Source organism: Saccopteryx leptura, chromosome 2 (genome assembly GCF_036850995.1).
Source record: "Saccopteryx leptura isolate mSacLep1 chromosome 2, mSacLep1_pri_phased_curated, whole genome shotgun sequence".
Classification (NCBI taxonomy): domain Eukaryota; kingdom Metazoa; phylum Chordata; class Mammalia; order Chiroptera; family Emballonuridae; genus Saccopteryx; species Saccopteryx leptura.
In genome coordinates, this window is record NC_089504.1 from 331,988,317 (window position 1) to 332,004,603 (window position 16,287).

Sequence of the window (16,287 nt, forward strand, 5' to 3'; positions counted from 1 at the left end):
TTATCCACTGCGCCACCACAGGTCAGAATTATAGCATTTTTAAAAAAAATGAGAGTAGGGGAGATACAGACACCCACATGCGCCCTGACTGTAATCCACCCAGCAACCCACGTCTGGGGCCGATGCTCTGCCCATCTGGGGCCGCTCACAACCAACATATTTATAGTGCCTGAGGTAGAGTTGCCACAGAGCCATCCTCAGTGTCTCGGGCCGATGCACTTGAACCAGTCGAGCCATGGCTGCGGAAGGAGAAGAGAGAGAGAGAAGGGGGATGAAGAAGGGAGGGATAAGCAGATGGTCACCTGTCATGTGTGCCCTGACTGGAAATCAAACCCGGGACTTCCACGTGCTGGGTTGATGCTTTACCAATGAACTAGCAAGCCAGAGTTCAATAGCATTTTGATGTGTAAGTCTTGTTTGATTTGTAATTCTGTTACTTTACCAGAGTGACATTTTCCCCCCTTCCCTTCTTTATTCTTCTACCCTTTCCTCTCCAACACATTGTCCAATATCACAGAAAACATGAAGGAATCCAGGCAACGCAAAGATAACAGGCGCCCAGATCTGGAAATCTATAAGCCTGGTCTTTCTCGACTAAGGAACAAACCTAAAATCAAGGAGCCCTCTGGGAATGACGAATTTAAGGATGAAATTGTTAACGACAGAGATTCTTCTGCTGTTGGAAATAGTACACAGCTCATTAAAGATGTCTGTAAGGAACTGGACAACCAACAGCAAAATGGTCCTATAGAAAATACTCGGGCACAGGAGTCCCTTCCTAGGACTACTGGACAAGAGGACCGAAGTCTAAGAATCATCAAAAGAACAAAGAAACCTGACATACAGATCTATCAGCCTGGAAGGCGTTTGCAGACTGTTACCAAAGAATCAACCAGCCGGATGGATGAGGAAGAAATCCTCAATCAGGTAGAAAAACTGAAAGTAGAGGAAGATGAGTGTAGGGGACATACGAAAGAGGAGGTTGAGAAGAAATCAGACAAAAATGAGGTACAAAAGAACCTAAATTGTGACGGAGTAAGGGCTGCAAAGGGAGAAAAAGGAAAGAGGATTGAAAAAGGGGAGGGGATGAAGAAAGTGAATGAAGACCCGGCACAGGGGAAGCCGGGTTCTGCAAAGCGCTATTCCCGCTCAGACAAACGAAGGAACCGCTACCGCACTTGCAGTACCAGTTCAGCTGGCAGCAACAACAGTGCTGAGGGGGCTGGCCTAACAGATAATGGATGTCGCCGGCGGCGGCAGGATAGGACCAAGTCGAGGCCACGGCTGAAGAAACAAGTGTCTATGTCCTCAACCGACTCCTTAGATGAGGACAGAATTGATGAATCTGATGCGACCAGGAGGAACTCAGAAAGGAAGAAACATTTAGAAAGAAACTGGTCTGGTCGTGGGGAAGGAGAACAGAAAAACAATGGTAAAGAAAATCGAGGTACTCTTCGTGTCACTTTTGATGCAGAAACCATGAACAAAGATTCCCTCTTGGTGAGGTCAGCCAGGGAGGATGTGGATAGGGTAAAGCCTGACAAAGGCTTGAGCAGTTCGGGCAAAGGCTCTGAGAAGCAGGAGTCCAAAAACCTGAAACGAGAACTTCGTGGCCGTGGCCGTGGCATTCTGATTCTGCCTGCCCACACTACCCTGTCTGTCAATTCAGTTGGTTCTCCAGAGTCCGCACCTTTGGGACCTCAGCTTTTGTTTGGATCTGGTAGTAAGGGATCCCGGAGTTGGGGCCGGGGAGGCACCACTCGACGATTGTGGGACCCAAACAATCCTGATCAGAAACCTGCTCTAAAGAGCCAGACACCCCAGCTACATTTCTTGGACACTGATGATGAAGTCAGTCCTACATCTTGGGGTGAGTCACGCCAGGCACAAGCATCTTACTATAAGTTTCAAAACTCTGATAACCCCTATTATTACCCCCGGACACCAGGCCCTGCCTCTCAGTATCCTTATACAGGCTATAACCCTCTGCAGTATCCAGTTGGCCCTACAAATAGTGTGTACCCAGGGCCTTATTACCCAGGTTACCCAACTCCATCGGGACAGTATGTTTGTAGTCCGCTCTCTGCTAGCACCATGAGTCCTGAGGAGATGGAGCAGCACATGAGGAACATGCAACAACAGGAACTACATAGGCTTCTCCGGGTGGCTGATAACCAGGAACTACAGCTCAGCAACCTGCTCTCCAGGGACCGCATCAGTCCTGAGGGTCTGGAAAAGATGACTCAGCTTAGGTATGGTGTGTTCCATCCTGGCTAGAGGGAAATAGGGATAAGCTGGGAGGTGTGTAGGCTCCTATGGCTGAGGAAGGTAGAAACCTTTTTAGGTTAACCACTGTGTGTTATCTCCTTTTCACATTGAATTTTGTAAGGGAAGGGCAGTTAAAAAAACAAAATTTTTGTTTTTTGTCTTAGAAATTATTATGCTTCCCACTTTAAGAAAAAAAAAGTATCTTTAAGAGAACACGGAATCTGGAAATGGAAAAGGAAAGACTTTTTAGAACACCAGGAAATGAACAGCATATAATTTGTGGTGAAGATATTATGTCAGCTGTTAAAATTAGGTGGAGGCATATGGGGGAAAGCTACTTTCCTAGACATAACTTTTTTGTTTTTGTATTTTTCTGAAGTTTGAAACGGGGAGGCAGTCAGACAGACTCCCGCATGTGCCCGACTGGGATCCACCCGGCATGCCCACCAGGGTGCTATGCTCTGCCCATCTGGGGCACCGCTCTGTTGCAACCAGAGCCACTCTAGCACCTGAGGCAGAGGCCATAGAGCCATCCTCAGCGCTCGGGCCAACTTTGCTCCAATGGAGCCTTGGCTGCGGGAGGGGAAGAGAGAGACAGAGAGAAAGGAGAGGGGGAGGGGTGGAGAAGCAGATGGGTGCCTCTCCTGTGTGCCCTGGCCGGGAATCGAACCCGGGACTCCTGCATGCCAGGCTGATGCTCTACCACTGAGCAAACCAGCCAGGGCTAGACATAACTGTATTTATTTTATTTTATTTTTTTGTATTTTTCTGAAGCTGGAAATGGGGAGGCAGTCAGACAGACTCCCACATGCGCCCCACTGGGATCCACCCGGCACGCCCACCAGGGAGCGATGCTCCTCCCATCCGGGGCGTAGCTCTGTCCCGACCAGAGCCACTCTAGCGCCTGGGCCAGAGGCCAAGGAGCCATCCCCAGTGCCTGGGCCATCTTTTGCTGCAGTGGAGCCTCAGCTGCAGGAGGGGAAGAGAGAGACAGAGAGGAAGGAGAGGGGGAGGGGTGGAGAAGCAGATGGGCGCTTCTCCTGTGTGCCCTGGCCGGGAATCGAACCTGGGACTTCTGCACGCCAGGCCGACGCTCTATCTCTGAGCCAACCGGCCAGGGCCAACATAACTGTCTTTAAAATGACATTCAGTTATGCAGAATGGAAGCCAGAATGAGTATTATACCTGGTGGCAGTATGGATTTTCTATCAAGGAAGATCTTTGATTTGCAGGAAGCTCAAATCTTGGGTATAGCCTTTTATGTGGTGTATTTGGAGCTAGAAGTTGTATGTATTTTATTCCAGAGCTGAACTGCTGCAGCTATATGAGCGCTGTATTCTATTAGATATTGAGTTCTCTGATAATCAGAATGTGGATCAGATCCTGTGGAAGAATGCTTTCTATCAGGTGATTGAGAAATTCAGGCAGCTTCTCAAGGATCCGAATGTTGATAACCCAGAACATATTCGGAACAGACTTTTGGAACTCTTGGATGAGGTAAACCATCATCTTTTTGTTCTCAGAAAAAAGGCTTCAGCATCCTGTAGTTGTGATGGATTTTTTACCACCTGAAATGCTATATTTTATAACAACATTGAGAAAAAATTGTATGCTCTTTTTTTGGGTTTAGGCCTACCCTACTCCTTTTGCTTCCTTGAGACCATAACTTAAAATTGAAATTAGTTCTGAGCTTGGAAGCTTTGTGAATGTCTTAGTCGGGGGTAGAAGGGTTGGAAGGGTGGGGAGAAGAGGGTGCGTGCAGGTGTTCATATCTTTAAAACTATGGAATGTCTTATGCTATTAATTTGTCTTTTGCTTAGTTGGTGGTCACTAAATGCTGTGTATGCCTTCCTTTACCTCAGATAGCTAAGCATTAACAGAACAGTGAAAAGGTCACTTTTCCCAGTTTCTGGTGGATAGATTGGGTCAGAACTGACTGTTCAACTTCTTATTTTTCAATTTCTTATTTTTTCTCTTTATAGGGTAGTGACTTCTTTGATAGTTTGCTTCAGAAGCTGCAGGTTACTTACAAGTTCAAACTGGAGGACTACATGGATGGTCTTGCCATTCGCAGCAAGCCATTACACAAGACAGTAAGCCAGTTTCTTTTTTTTTTTTTTTTTAATTTATTCATTTTAGAGAGGTGGGGGGTGGGGGGAGAGAAGGACCGGGGAAGGAGCAGGAAGCATCAACACCCATATGTGCCTTTACCAGGCAAGCCCAGGGTTTCAAACTGATGACCTCAGTGTTCCAGGCTGACGCTTATTCCACTGTGCCACCACAGATGAGGCCATGCCAGTTTCTTTATCTTAAATTTGTTCATTCATTTAGTAAGCATTTATGTAGTGTTAGTTATGTACTAGGCACTGTACTGGGTGTTAAGGATACAAAAATGAAAGATACAGTCCATTGGAGTACCAGGGCAAATAAGTCAGTAATTATAATGTAATGTTATAAATACTATGATGATATTGTATATAAAGTGTTGAAGGGGCATAGAGGGAAGTAGATCTGATTTAGATGGATGAGTTCAAGGAAAACTTCTCAGAGACTGTCAATGTGAGTTTTGAAACATGAATAGGAGCAGAAGGGGCAGTCTCAATACAGGGCATAGTGAGAATCAGGCCTTGTTGGAAAAGTGGAAGAAGTTCAGTATACTGTTGTCTATAATGTGGAGTTGGGCTGTATAGGAGATAAAGGTTAATGAAGTAGGAAGGAATAGATCATCAATTCTTTTTTTTTTTTTTTTTGTATTTTTCTGAAGCTAGAAACTGGGAGAGATAGTCGGACAGACTCCCGCATGCGCCCGACTGGGATCCACCCGGCACCCACCAGGGGGCAACGCTCTGCCCACCAGGGGGCGATGCTCTGCCCCTCTGGGGCGTCGCTCTGTTGTGACCAGAGCCACTCTAGTGCCTGGGGCAGAGGCCAAGGAGCCATCCCCAGCGCCCGGGCCATCTTTGCTCCAATGGAGCCTCGGCTGCGGGAGGGGAAGAAAGAGAGACAGAGAGGAAGGAGAGGGGGAGGGGTGGAGAAGCAGATGGGCGCTTCTCCTGTGTGCCCTGTCCGGGAATCGAACCCGGGACTTCTGCACGCCAGGCCGACGCTCTACCACTGAGCCAACCGGCCAGGGCCATCAACTCTTGTTGAAGAGTTTGAACTTTATTCTGAAAGCAATGAGGAACCTTTTATTTCCAACAAATGGATATCATAGCTTTGTTCTTACAACCAGTCATTCTGGGAAATGAATGAGTTTGGGCAAGAATGGAAATAGGAGAGTCGGTGTGTGGGTCTGACGGTAGAGGTGTGGTAGAAAAGAGAAGACAGATGGAAAAGATGTAAGGGAAATAACATTGAATTACTGGCATATTTGGGGTGAATGATGAGATTGATGAGATTGGATGCATGAGGAGTCTAGATCATCTTCCAGTTTGTGACCTAGGAGAGTGGCTGGGAAGGAAGAGGTTAGTCTAGTTTTGAACATGCTTAGGTGGAGGAACTTGAAAATGAACAAATGAATGGTCTGGTTAGTTTGGAGCTCAGGAGAAAGCTGGGCTGGTGATATATATTGCACAAAAATTAGGGGTATTTTATTGCTTCATATTCATTTTTGAAATATTCCCTAATTTTTGTGAGCAGTATAGATTGAGGAGTCATCAGTGTATAGGTGATAGTTGAAGCTGAAGTTGGGAGACTGGGAAGGCTGGACAGAGAGTGGGGTTATCAGATTTCAAGGTAGTGGGTAAAATTATCAAGTTTTATCAAATCATCAAATGCTAAGATTACTGAAAAGTGTTTATTGAACTGGATGACCTTATCACAAGTTATTTTAATTGAAGAGGATGGAAGCCAGACTAGTGAATGAGAAGTAGGGCTGTACATATAAAGAGAGAGTAGTAATACAGACTATTCTTTTTAGAATCTTGGCCCTGGCTGGTTTGCTCAATGGTAGAGCATTGGCTTGCCATGTGGATGTCCTGGGTTTGATTCCCGGTTAGGGCACACAGGAGGAGCGACCATCTGCTTCTGCTTCTTTCTCCCTCCTCCCTCTTCTCCCCCTCTCCTCTTGCTCTTTCTCTCTCTCTCATTTCCCCTCCTGCAGCCATGGCTTGATTGGTTTGAGCACATTGGGCCTGGACGCTGAGGATGGCTCCCTGAAGCCTCTGTCTGACTCAGGTGCTAAAAATAGCTTGGTTATGAGCATGGCCTCAGAGGGGTAGAGTATCAGCCCCAGATGGGGGTTGCTGGGTGGATCCAGTCAGGATGCATGCAGGAGTCTATATCTCCCCTCCTCTCACTTGGAAAAATAAGGGGAAAAAATAATCTTGGCTATGAAGGCAAAGAGGGGAAGTAGTACTTAAGAGAGAACTTTAGTGTCAAGAGAAGTTTTTAAGCTGTGAGAGACTTGAGCATATTTATAGGTTGAGAAAAAGGCCAGGGTAAAGGAAGGGGTTAAAGATTCAGTAGAGAAAGGGATGTGATTTATTTATTTATTTAATTATTTATTTTTTTAAAAGATTTTATTCATTTTAGAGAAGGGGGGAGAGAGGGGGGAGGAGCAGGAAGCATCAACTCCCATATATGCCTTGACTGGGCAAGCCCAGGGTTTCGAACTGGCGACCTCAGCGTTCCAAGTCGATGCTTTATCCACTGCGCCACCATAGGTCAGGCAAGGGGTGTGATTTATGGAGCAGAGGCTTCCTCTTGCCTTTCTGCTCCTTCTGATGAATTGTTATGCATAAGCTCTATTACTAATTGACAAGAATTTATTGAGTTCCTCTTACGTGTTAGGTGCCATTCTAGGCACACACAATAAATTCATTATGAAACAAGAAAGCCATGATCCCAGCTCTTGGAGTTTAGAGTTTTACTAGGGGTGAGTGCAGATGTTGAATTAGCAATTGCAGATGCAGGGACTTCTGCAAAGGATGTTGTGGGGCTATGTACTGTAAAAGGGTTTAGACGATCATGGAGGACTCAGAAAGTCACAGTTAAGCTGAGGCTGAAGACTGAGACATTAACCAAGCGAAGGTGTATGTGAAGATTCAAAAACTGTAACAGTGTAGGGAGAGGGAATTGTATATGTGAAGGTCCTGAAGTGGGAAAGAGCATGGTGTGTTAGGAAGACTGAGAAAAGTCTAATCTGACTGAGGCACAGAGAGTAAGAGGTAATGGTGCTGAAGAGAAGAGCAGAGGCTAGATCATGTAGGACTTCATTGTGAAGATAGTGGAGAGCCTTTGGCGGAATTTTTTTTTCTTCTCATTGAGTTGGCAGAGTGGCTGTAGTATGGTAACATAACTAGTTTTTGTGGTGCTTTATCAGTTAAATATCAAGGGTTCTTGGTGTTTATAGAATGTGTAGGATAGTCAGGACTCTGAAGGTGGATGAAGTAGTGACATGTAACTTTGCTGAGGCACCTGATTATGTCTTAGGAGGTTGATGTGCAGGAGCCAGTTATTTAGCTAGTAAGTGAGCCTTTCTGAGGAGTCATTATCTACTTTTCCTTGAAGCTTGTTCTTTGTTCAGGGACATGCTAATTTTATTTATTTATTTTGTGAGAGACCGAGACAGGCAGGAAGGGAGAGAGATGAGAAGCATAAACTTGTAGTTTTGGTACTTTAGTTGTTTGTTGATTGCTTTTCACATGTGCCTTGACGGGGGGATTCAAGCCAAGTCAATGACCCCTTGCTTAAGCCAGCGACCTTGGGCTTCATGTTGATGATCCCACGCTCAAGCTGGTGAGTCAGTGAGTCAGTGCTCAAGCCAGCAATGTCAGTGTTTTGAACCTGGGACATCAGTGTCCCAGATCGACACTATCCACTGTGCCACCACAGGTCCTGCAGAGACATGGTGATTTTTTTATGCGTGAGGTGGAGTGGAATTACATTTTATGAAGCGATTCCTCAGAGAGGTTTTTAGGTTGGGCAAATGTATTGGGATTTCTGAGGATTTATTTTATTGTTTTCTGAGTGACCGATGCCAAGCTCATCAGTGAGAATATGAATATATATTACTACACAGTCTTGGCACATTGTAGGTATTTGGTAAAGAGTAACTTACTGTTTTAGAGAATTACTATTTTGCAAAGGGGAAGTAATGCAGTAACACAATGCAATGATATTAACAGTTTGAGAAAAGACTATAATGATGGCAAGAAGGGAACAGTGAACAATTATCTTAATATTGGTATATCACTTTAAAATTTGTAAAGTATTTTATATTTATTCCCTCCACTTAACCTACTGAATAGGTATTTTTATGTTCAAATGAAGAAACTTGAGTCCCAAAGGCCTGCCTAAGAGCCCACAATGAAAACATGGAGGGTCAGGCTCTTAGTTTCAGAATGTTTTTTTCTATTTGCCTGGGACATGAAATAAGAATGACCCCTTTTCCTTCTGTCACTCTTTCTCAGTAAAGTTTTCATCACACTACTGGCTTTCTTTTTGTTTGCTAGTCAATATTAGATTGAAAACTTTTTTTACGTTGTTGAAGACTATTAATGCTTTATTAATGCTGCTCTGTCATTTTGATCTCATCCCGATACTTTGGGGTTGAAGCTAGAGTTTTTTGGGTATGCTATTAACTGATTGTTTTTTCTAAAGGTAAAATATGCCTTGATCAGTGCCCAGCGATGTATGATTTGTCAAGGAGATATCGCTAGGTATCGGGAGCAAGCCAATGACACAGCAAACTATGGGAAAGCACGCAGGTACTTTTGCCTCTTGTTTATTTGCTTCTCTTCCTGTGTAGCTTTTTTTTTAATTGATTATAGAGAGAGATAAAGAGGGAGAGAAACATCAATTTGTTTTTCACTAGTTTTTGCATTCATTGGTTGATTTCTGTGTGGGCCCTGCCCAGGGATCAAACCCACAACCTGTGACCGTAGCGCATTGGGACAGTGTTCTCTCCAACTGAGCTACCTGGCCAGGGCTTCTCCTTGTGTGGCTTTAAGCTCTTCCTGTTTAGAGCTATGGGCCACCTGAGCTGCCTCTCATATGGATGTCCTATACATGTCCTTATTGCTCTCTGTAGTCATTCACGCTTTACCACTCCAGGTTTACATCTAACACTCCAGCTTATGCCTTAAGTAGTAAGGACTCTCAGGTGATGAATTGGGAAAGAGTTGGTAAGGAGCTAGCATATTTTTATAAGATTTTAATCATTTTAGTGAGAGAAAGGAAGAAGGGAGAGAGGGAGGGAGGGGTGGTGGGGGAGAGCAGGAGCATCAACTTGTAATTGCTTCCCATACGTGCCTTGACCAGACAAGCCAGGGTTTTGAACTGGCAACCTCAGCGCTTCAGGTTACGCTTTATCCACTGTGCCATCACAGGTCAGGCAGGAACTAGCATTTTTTAAAGCTGTCTTTTCTCTTCCAGTTGGTACCTGAAGGCTCAGCACATTGCTCCCAAGAATGGCCGCCCCTATAACCAGTTGGCTCTGCTGGCAGTGTATACGGTAAGGAATCTTGTAGATGGGAAGACTTTTGCAGGCAGTATCCTAGAAATATGGATTTTGAGAGCATTTATTCTATTCATCTGGAATCCTCTGACCCAAAGTAGATCCCTTTATGTCTCCCATCCTCAAACCGCATTTTGTTTCTGTTACTTTTAGAAGTAAATGGCCAGAGATCTGTCTCTTCATTTGAATTTGCACTTCATTTTAAAAAAAAAATTTTATTTATTTATTTATTTATTTTACAGAGACAGAGAGAGTCAGAGAGAGGGATAAATAGGGCCAGAGAGACAGGAACAGAGAGAGATGAGAAGCATCAATCATCAGTTCTTTGTTGTGATGCCTTAGTTGTTCATTGATTGCTTTCTCATACGTGCCTTGACCGTGGGCCTTCAGCAGACCAAGTAACCCCTTGCTCAAGCCAGCAACCTTGGGTCTAAGCTTGTGAGCTTTGCTCAAACCGGATGAGCCCACGCTCAAGCTGGTGACCTCGAGGTCTTGAACCTGGGTCCTCTGCATCCCAGTCCGATGCTTATCCACTGCGCCACCGTCTGGTCAGGCCATTTTTTTTTTTTTTAAGTGAGAGTGAGAGATTGACTAGCAGGGACAGACAGGAAGGGAGAGAGATGAGAAGCATCAACTCATAGTTGCAGCACCTTAGTTCATTGATTGCTTTCTTATATGTGCCTTGACTGGGGAGTTCCAGCTGAGCCAGCAACCCCTTGCTCAAGCCAGAGACTATGCTTGGCAACAGAGCTATTTTTAGCACCTGGGGGCGGCCACAGAGCCATCCTCAGCACCTGGGCCATGGACCATGTGAAGAGAGAGGGGGGTAGGGAGGAGAAGCAGATGGTTACTTCTCCTGTATGCCCTGACTGGGAATTGAATCTGGGACATCCACATGCCAAGCTGATGCTCTACCACTGAGCAAATCAGCCAGGGCTAAATTATGGTTTTTGTTAATTAGATAATATAATTTAGCTCTTTCTCCTAGATGTACACCCATACCTTTTCCTTCTCCCTCTCCTTTATCCACAGGCTTGAATCTCCTAAAGTTTAAGGGACCCCATGAGACTTATAACTGAGAAAGCAATGGGCAGCGATAGCCTGTCCCATGCTACCCCCCGAACCAGAGCTGATGGAAGTCCCACCTAGGCTCATTTCTTTCCCATAATGTTTTCAGAGAACCAAAGCAGCTCCACCTAGCCTCTCCTGTTGCTTCTTTTATCCTAGGCTCTTCCTTGTTTCACTGTCCCCAGCTTTAATAAACATACTCTTAAAACCAAAAATAAGAAAATATAATTAAAAATTTTTCCTCAGTAGCTTTAAGAAAATTACAGAAAAATTCACATAATATAAAATTTATTTGTTAGTAGTTATCTGTAAAATCCAGAGGTATTTAGTACATCAACAGTATTTTATAACCATCAGCTCTGTCTAGTTCCAAGACATTTTATTACCTTAAAAGAAAGCCCCATGTCCATTACTCCCCATTTCTCCTGAGCCTCAGCCTCTGGCAACCACTAGTCTGCTTTCTGTCTCTGGATTGACCTATTATGGGTTTGTTTTTTTTTCTTTTGTATTTTTCTGAAGTGAGAAGCAGGGAGGCAGAGAGACTCCCACATGCGCCCGACTGGGATCCACCCGGCATGCCCACCAGGGGGCGATGCTCTGCCCATCTGGTGTGTTGCTCTGTTGCAACCAGAGCCATTCCAGCACCTGAAGTGGAGGCCATGGAGCCATCCTCAGTGCCCGGGCCAACTTTGCTCCAGTAGAGCCTTGACTGAGGGAGGGGATAAGAGAGATAGAGAGGAAGGAGAGGGAGAAGGGTGGAGATGGGCGCTTCTCCTGAGTGCCCTGACCGGGAATCAAATCTGGGACTTCCACATGCCGGGCTAAAGCTCTACCATTGAGCCAACCGGCCAGGGCCAATTATGGATGTTTTATGTAAGTAAAATCATATAATATGTGACCTTTCATATCTGGCTTCTTTTATTTAACATAAAGTATTTTATTTTAAAAAATTTTTTCGGGGCCCTGGCCGGTTGGCTCAGCGGTAGAGCGTCGGCCTGGCGTGCGGGGGACCCGGGTTCGATTCCCGGCCAGGGCACATAGGAGAAGCGCCCATTTGCTTCTCCACCCCCCCCCTTCCTCTCTGTCTCTCTCTTCCCCTCCCACAGCCAAGGCTCCATTGGAGCAAAGATGGCCCGGGCGCTGGGGATGGCTCCTTGGCCTCTGCCCCAGGCACTAGAGTGGCTCTGGTCGCGGCAGAGCGACGCCCCCTGGAGGACAGAGCGTTGCCCCTGGTGGGCGTGCCGGGTGGATCCCAGTCGGGCGCATGCGGGAGTCTGTCTGACTGTCTCTCCCCGTTTCCAGCTTCAGAAAAATACAAAAAAAAAAAAATTTTTTTTTGGGCCCTAACACGTTGGCTCAGTGGTAGCACGTCGGCCTGGCGTGCAGGAGTTCCGGGTTCAATTCCCGGCCAGGGCACACAGGAAAAGCTCCCATCTGCTTCTCCACCCCTCCCCCTCTCTTTCCTCTCTGTCTCTCTCTTCCCCTCTCGCAGCCAAGGCTCCATTGGAGCAAAGTTTGCCTGGGTGCTGAGGATGGCTCTGTGGTTTCTGCCTCAGGTGCTAGAATGGCTCTGGTTGCAACAGAGCAATGCCCCAGATGGGCAGAGCATTGCCCCCTGGTGGGCATGCCGGTTGGTCCCGATCGGGCGCATGTGGGAGTCTGACTGCCTCCCCGTTTCCAACTTAAGAAAAATACAAAAAAAAAAGATTTTTTTTTCATTGACATGAGAGAGAGAGAGGGAGAAAGGGAGGGGGAGAAGGTGAGAGGAGAAACAGAGAGAGAGCAGCATCAACTTGTTGTTTCACTTAAGTTCCATTTAGTTTTGCACTCAGTGATCGCTTCTCATACTTGCCTTGACCAGGGGTTGAACCTGTGGCCTCTGATGTGCTGGGTCAATGCTTTATACATTGAGCCACTCGAGCAGGGCCTATTATAAAGTTTTTGAGGTTCCATGTTGTAACATGTATCAAGACTTCATTTTTATGAATGAATAATATCCCATTGTACAGCTATAACACATTTATTCATCAGTTGGACATTTTGTTTTTTCCACATTTTAGCTGTTGTGAATAGTGCTTTTGTGCAGTATTTGTTTGAATATTTTCTTTTTATTTTATTCATTTAGCGGGGGGGGGGGGGGGAGGGGAGAGAAAGGGAGAAGGAACAGGAAGCATCAACTCCCATATGTGCCTTGACCAGTCAAGTCCAGGGCTTTGAACTGGTGACCTCAGCCATCCAGATTGATTCTTTACCCACTGCGCCACCACAGGTCTGGCTTGAATATCTATATTCAGTTTTTTTGGTTCTGTACCTAGGATGTAATTGCTGGGTCATGTGGTCATTTTCTGCTTAACTTTTGGAGGAACCACCAAACTTTTTCATAGTGGCTACACCTTTTTACATTCCCACCAACCTTGTATCAGATTTCTCCACATTCTTGCCATTTGTGACTTTTAAGTTTTGACCAACCTAGTGGGTATGAAGTAATATCTCATTGTGGGCTTATCCCCACTCCCATGTTGGGGACTCTTTTTTTTTTTCTCTTTAATATATATTTTTTAAAGGTTTTTAGTCAGTTTAGGTTTACATAAAAAGTGAACAGCCTGACTGGGCGGTGGCGCAGTAGATAGAGTGTCGGACTGGGATGCGGAGGACCCAGGTTTGAGACCCCAAGGTCTCCAGCTTGAGCGAGGGCTCATCTGGTTTGAGCAAAAGCTCACCAGCTTGAGCCCAAGGTCACTGGCTTGAGCAAGGGGTTACTTGGTCTGCTAAAGGCCTGCGGTCAAGGCACATATGAGAAAGCAATCAATGAACAATTAAGGTGTTGCAACATGCAACGAAAAACTAATGATTGATGCTTCTCATCTCTCTCTTTCTGTCTGTCTGTCCCTGTCTGTCCCTCTCTCTGACTCTCTCTCTGTCTCTGTAAAAAAAAAAAAAAAAAAAAAAAAGTGAACAAAGTCCAGAGTTCCCAGGTACTCTCTCATCTCACTTCTCCCCTCAGTTTTCCCACTATTAACATCTTAAATTAGTTTAGCATATTTGTTACAGTTGTTGAGCCAGTATTGATACATTATTATCAACTAAAGTTTATAGTTTACATTAAGTTTCACTTTTATTGTTGTACATTTTATAGCTTTGAACATATGTATGGTGACATATTTCTACCATTATAGTATCATACAGAATAGTGTTACTGTCCTAAAAATACCCTGTGCTCCATGTTCTACTTGTTGTTGCTCTTCCCTGACAGTCACTGATATTTGTCTTATTACTATGGTTTTCCCTTTTTCAGAATGCCGCATAATTGGAACCATATAGTATGTAGCCTTTGCAGATTGGCTTCTTTCACTTACCAATATGAATTTAAGGTTATTTTCATGGCTTGACAGCTCTTTTTTTATATGGATGTACCACACAGTTTGTTTATCCATTCCCTTAATTGAAGGACATCTTGAGTGATTCCAAGTTTTGGGTATTATAAATAGAAATGCTATAAACATCTGTGTGCAGGTTTTTGTGTGGGCGTAAGTTTTCAACTTATTTGGGTAAAACCAAGGAGTATGCTTGCTGGATCATATGGTAAGAATGTATATATGTAGTTTTGGAAGAAACTGCCAAACTTTTTTCCAAACTGTTTTCCAATGTGGCTGTACCATTTTGCATTCCCACCAACAGCAGATGAGAGTTCCTGTTGCTCTGCATCCTTGCCAGGTGTTGTCAGCATTCTGGAGTTTGGTCATTCTCATAGGTGTGTAGTGCTATCTCATTTTAATTTGCATTTTCCTAATGACAGGTGATGTGGAACATCTTTTCATATGCTTACTTGCCATTTGTGTGTCTTGGGAGATATTTGTTTAGTTATTTTGCTCGTTTTTAAATTGAGTCCTCCCTCCCTTGTTCCCTCCCTCTTCTCTCTCTCCCTCCCTTCTTTCCTTCCTTTTTTTTTTTTTAATTCAGTGAGAGGAAGGGAGGCAGAGAGACTCCTGCATGCATTCCAACCAGGGTTCACCTGGCAAGCCCACTAGGGAACGATGCTCTGCCTGTCTGGGGTGTTGCTCTGTTGTAACCGGAGCCATTCCAACACCTGAGGGGGAGGCCGTGGAGCCATCCTCAGCACCCGGGGCCAACTTGCTCCAATTGAGTCATGGCTGCAGGAGGGGAGGGAAGAGGGAGAGAGAGAAGTGAGAGGGGGAGGAGTGGAGAAGCAGATCGGCTCTTCTCTTGTGTGCTCTTACTAGGAATCGAACCTGGGATGTCCACACGCTAAGCTGACACTCTACCACTGAGCCAATCAGCCAGGATGGGTTGGTTTTCTTATTATTTTTTTTACTTGACTTTTTTTTTTTTTTAATTCATTTTGGGGGGGGGAGAGAGAGAGAAAGAGAGAGAGAAGGGGGAGGAGCAGGAAGCATCAACTCCCATATGTGCCTTGACCAGGCAAGCCAGGGTTTTGAACCGGCAACCTCAGTGTTTCCAGGTTGACGCTTTGTCCACTGCGCCACCACAGGTCAGGCTTTACTTGACTTTTTAAATTGATTTTCTTTTTTTTTAACAAGAAAGACAGAGCCCTGGCCGGTTGGCTCAGCGGTAGAGCGTCGGCCTAGCGTGCGGAGGACCCGGGTTCGATTCCCGGCCAGGGCACACAGGAGAAGCGCTCATTTGCTTCTCCACCCCTCCACCGCGCTTTCCTCTCTGTCTCTCTCTTCCCCTCCCACAGCCAAGGCTCCATTGGAGCAAAGATGGCCCGGGCGCTGGGGATGGCTCTGTGGCCTCTGCCTCAGGCGCTAGAGTGGCTCTGGTCGCAATATGGCGACGCCCAGGATGGGCAGAGCATCGCCCCCTGGTGGGCAGAGCGTCGCCCCTGGTGGGCATGCCGGGTGGATCCCGGTCGGGCACATGCGGGAGTCTGTCTGACTGTCTTTCCCTGTTTCCAGCTTCAGAAAAATGGAAAAAAAAAAAAAAAAAAAAAAAAAAAAAAAAAAAGAAAGACAGAGAGGGACAGATAGGGACAGACAGGAAAGGAGAGAGATAAGAAGCATCAATTCTTCATTGTGGCACCTTAATTGTTCATTGATTGCATTTTCATAAGTGCCTTGGGTTGCAGCTGAGCCAGTGACCCCTTGCTCAAGCCAGTGACTTTTGGGTTCAAGCCAGCAACCATGGGGTCATGTTTATGATCCCATGTTCCAGCCAGTGACCCTGGATTCAAGCTGGTGAGCCTGCGCTCAAGCCAGTGACCTTGGGGTTTCAAACCTTAGTCCTCTGCATCCCAAACTGACTTATCTACTCTGCTACCGCCTAGTCAGGCTTAAATTGATTTTTTAGAAAGAGACAGCATTGATTTTTTGTTCCGCTTATTTATTCATTCATTGGTTCATTCTTGTATGTTCCTTGACCAGGGATCAATCCCATAACTTTGGCATATAGGGACTGTGCTACCTGGCCAGGGTGAGTTTTAAGAGTTCATTGTACATTTCAGATACCAGTTC

The 16,287-nt window shown here is 45.4% G+C and overlaps 1 protein-coding gene across 7 annotated transcripts in view; it reads left to right on the forward strand.

Moving 5' to 3' along the window:
* The window catches only part of SMG6 (SMG6 nonsense mediated mRNA decay factor), a 285,008-nt gene that overhangs the window by 2,685 nt on the left and 266,036 nt on the right, over positions 1–16,287 (forward strand). For 3 of the 7 annotated variants that reach the window (XM_066363488.1, XM_066363489.1, XM_066363491.1), the window contains exons 2-6: positions 518–2,252; positions 3,573–3,765; positions 4,251–4,361; positions 8,872–8,978; positions 9,646–9,724. In XM_066363488.1, coding sequence (XP_066219585.1) covers positions 518–2,252; positions 3,573–3,765; positions 4,251–4,361; positions 8,872–8,978; positions 9,646–9,724 — 2,225 coding nt within the window. Of the gene's footprint in view, positions 1–517; positions 2,253–3,572; positions 3,766–4,250; positions 4,362–8,871; positions 8,979–9,645; positions 9,725–14,527; positions 14,547–16,287 lie in introns of those variants that run through there. The other 4 variants (XM_066363492.1, XM_066363493.1, XM_066363494.1 and 1 more) reach the window with 4 other exon arrangements.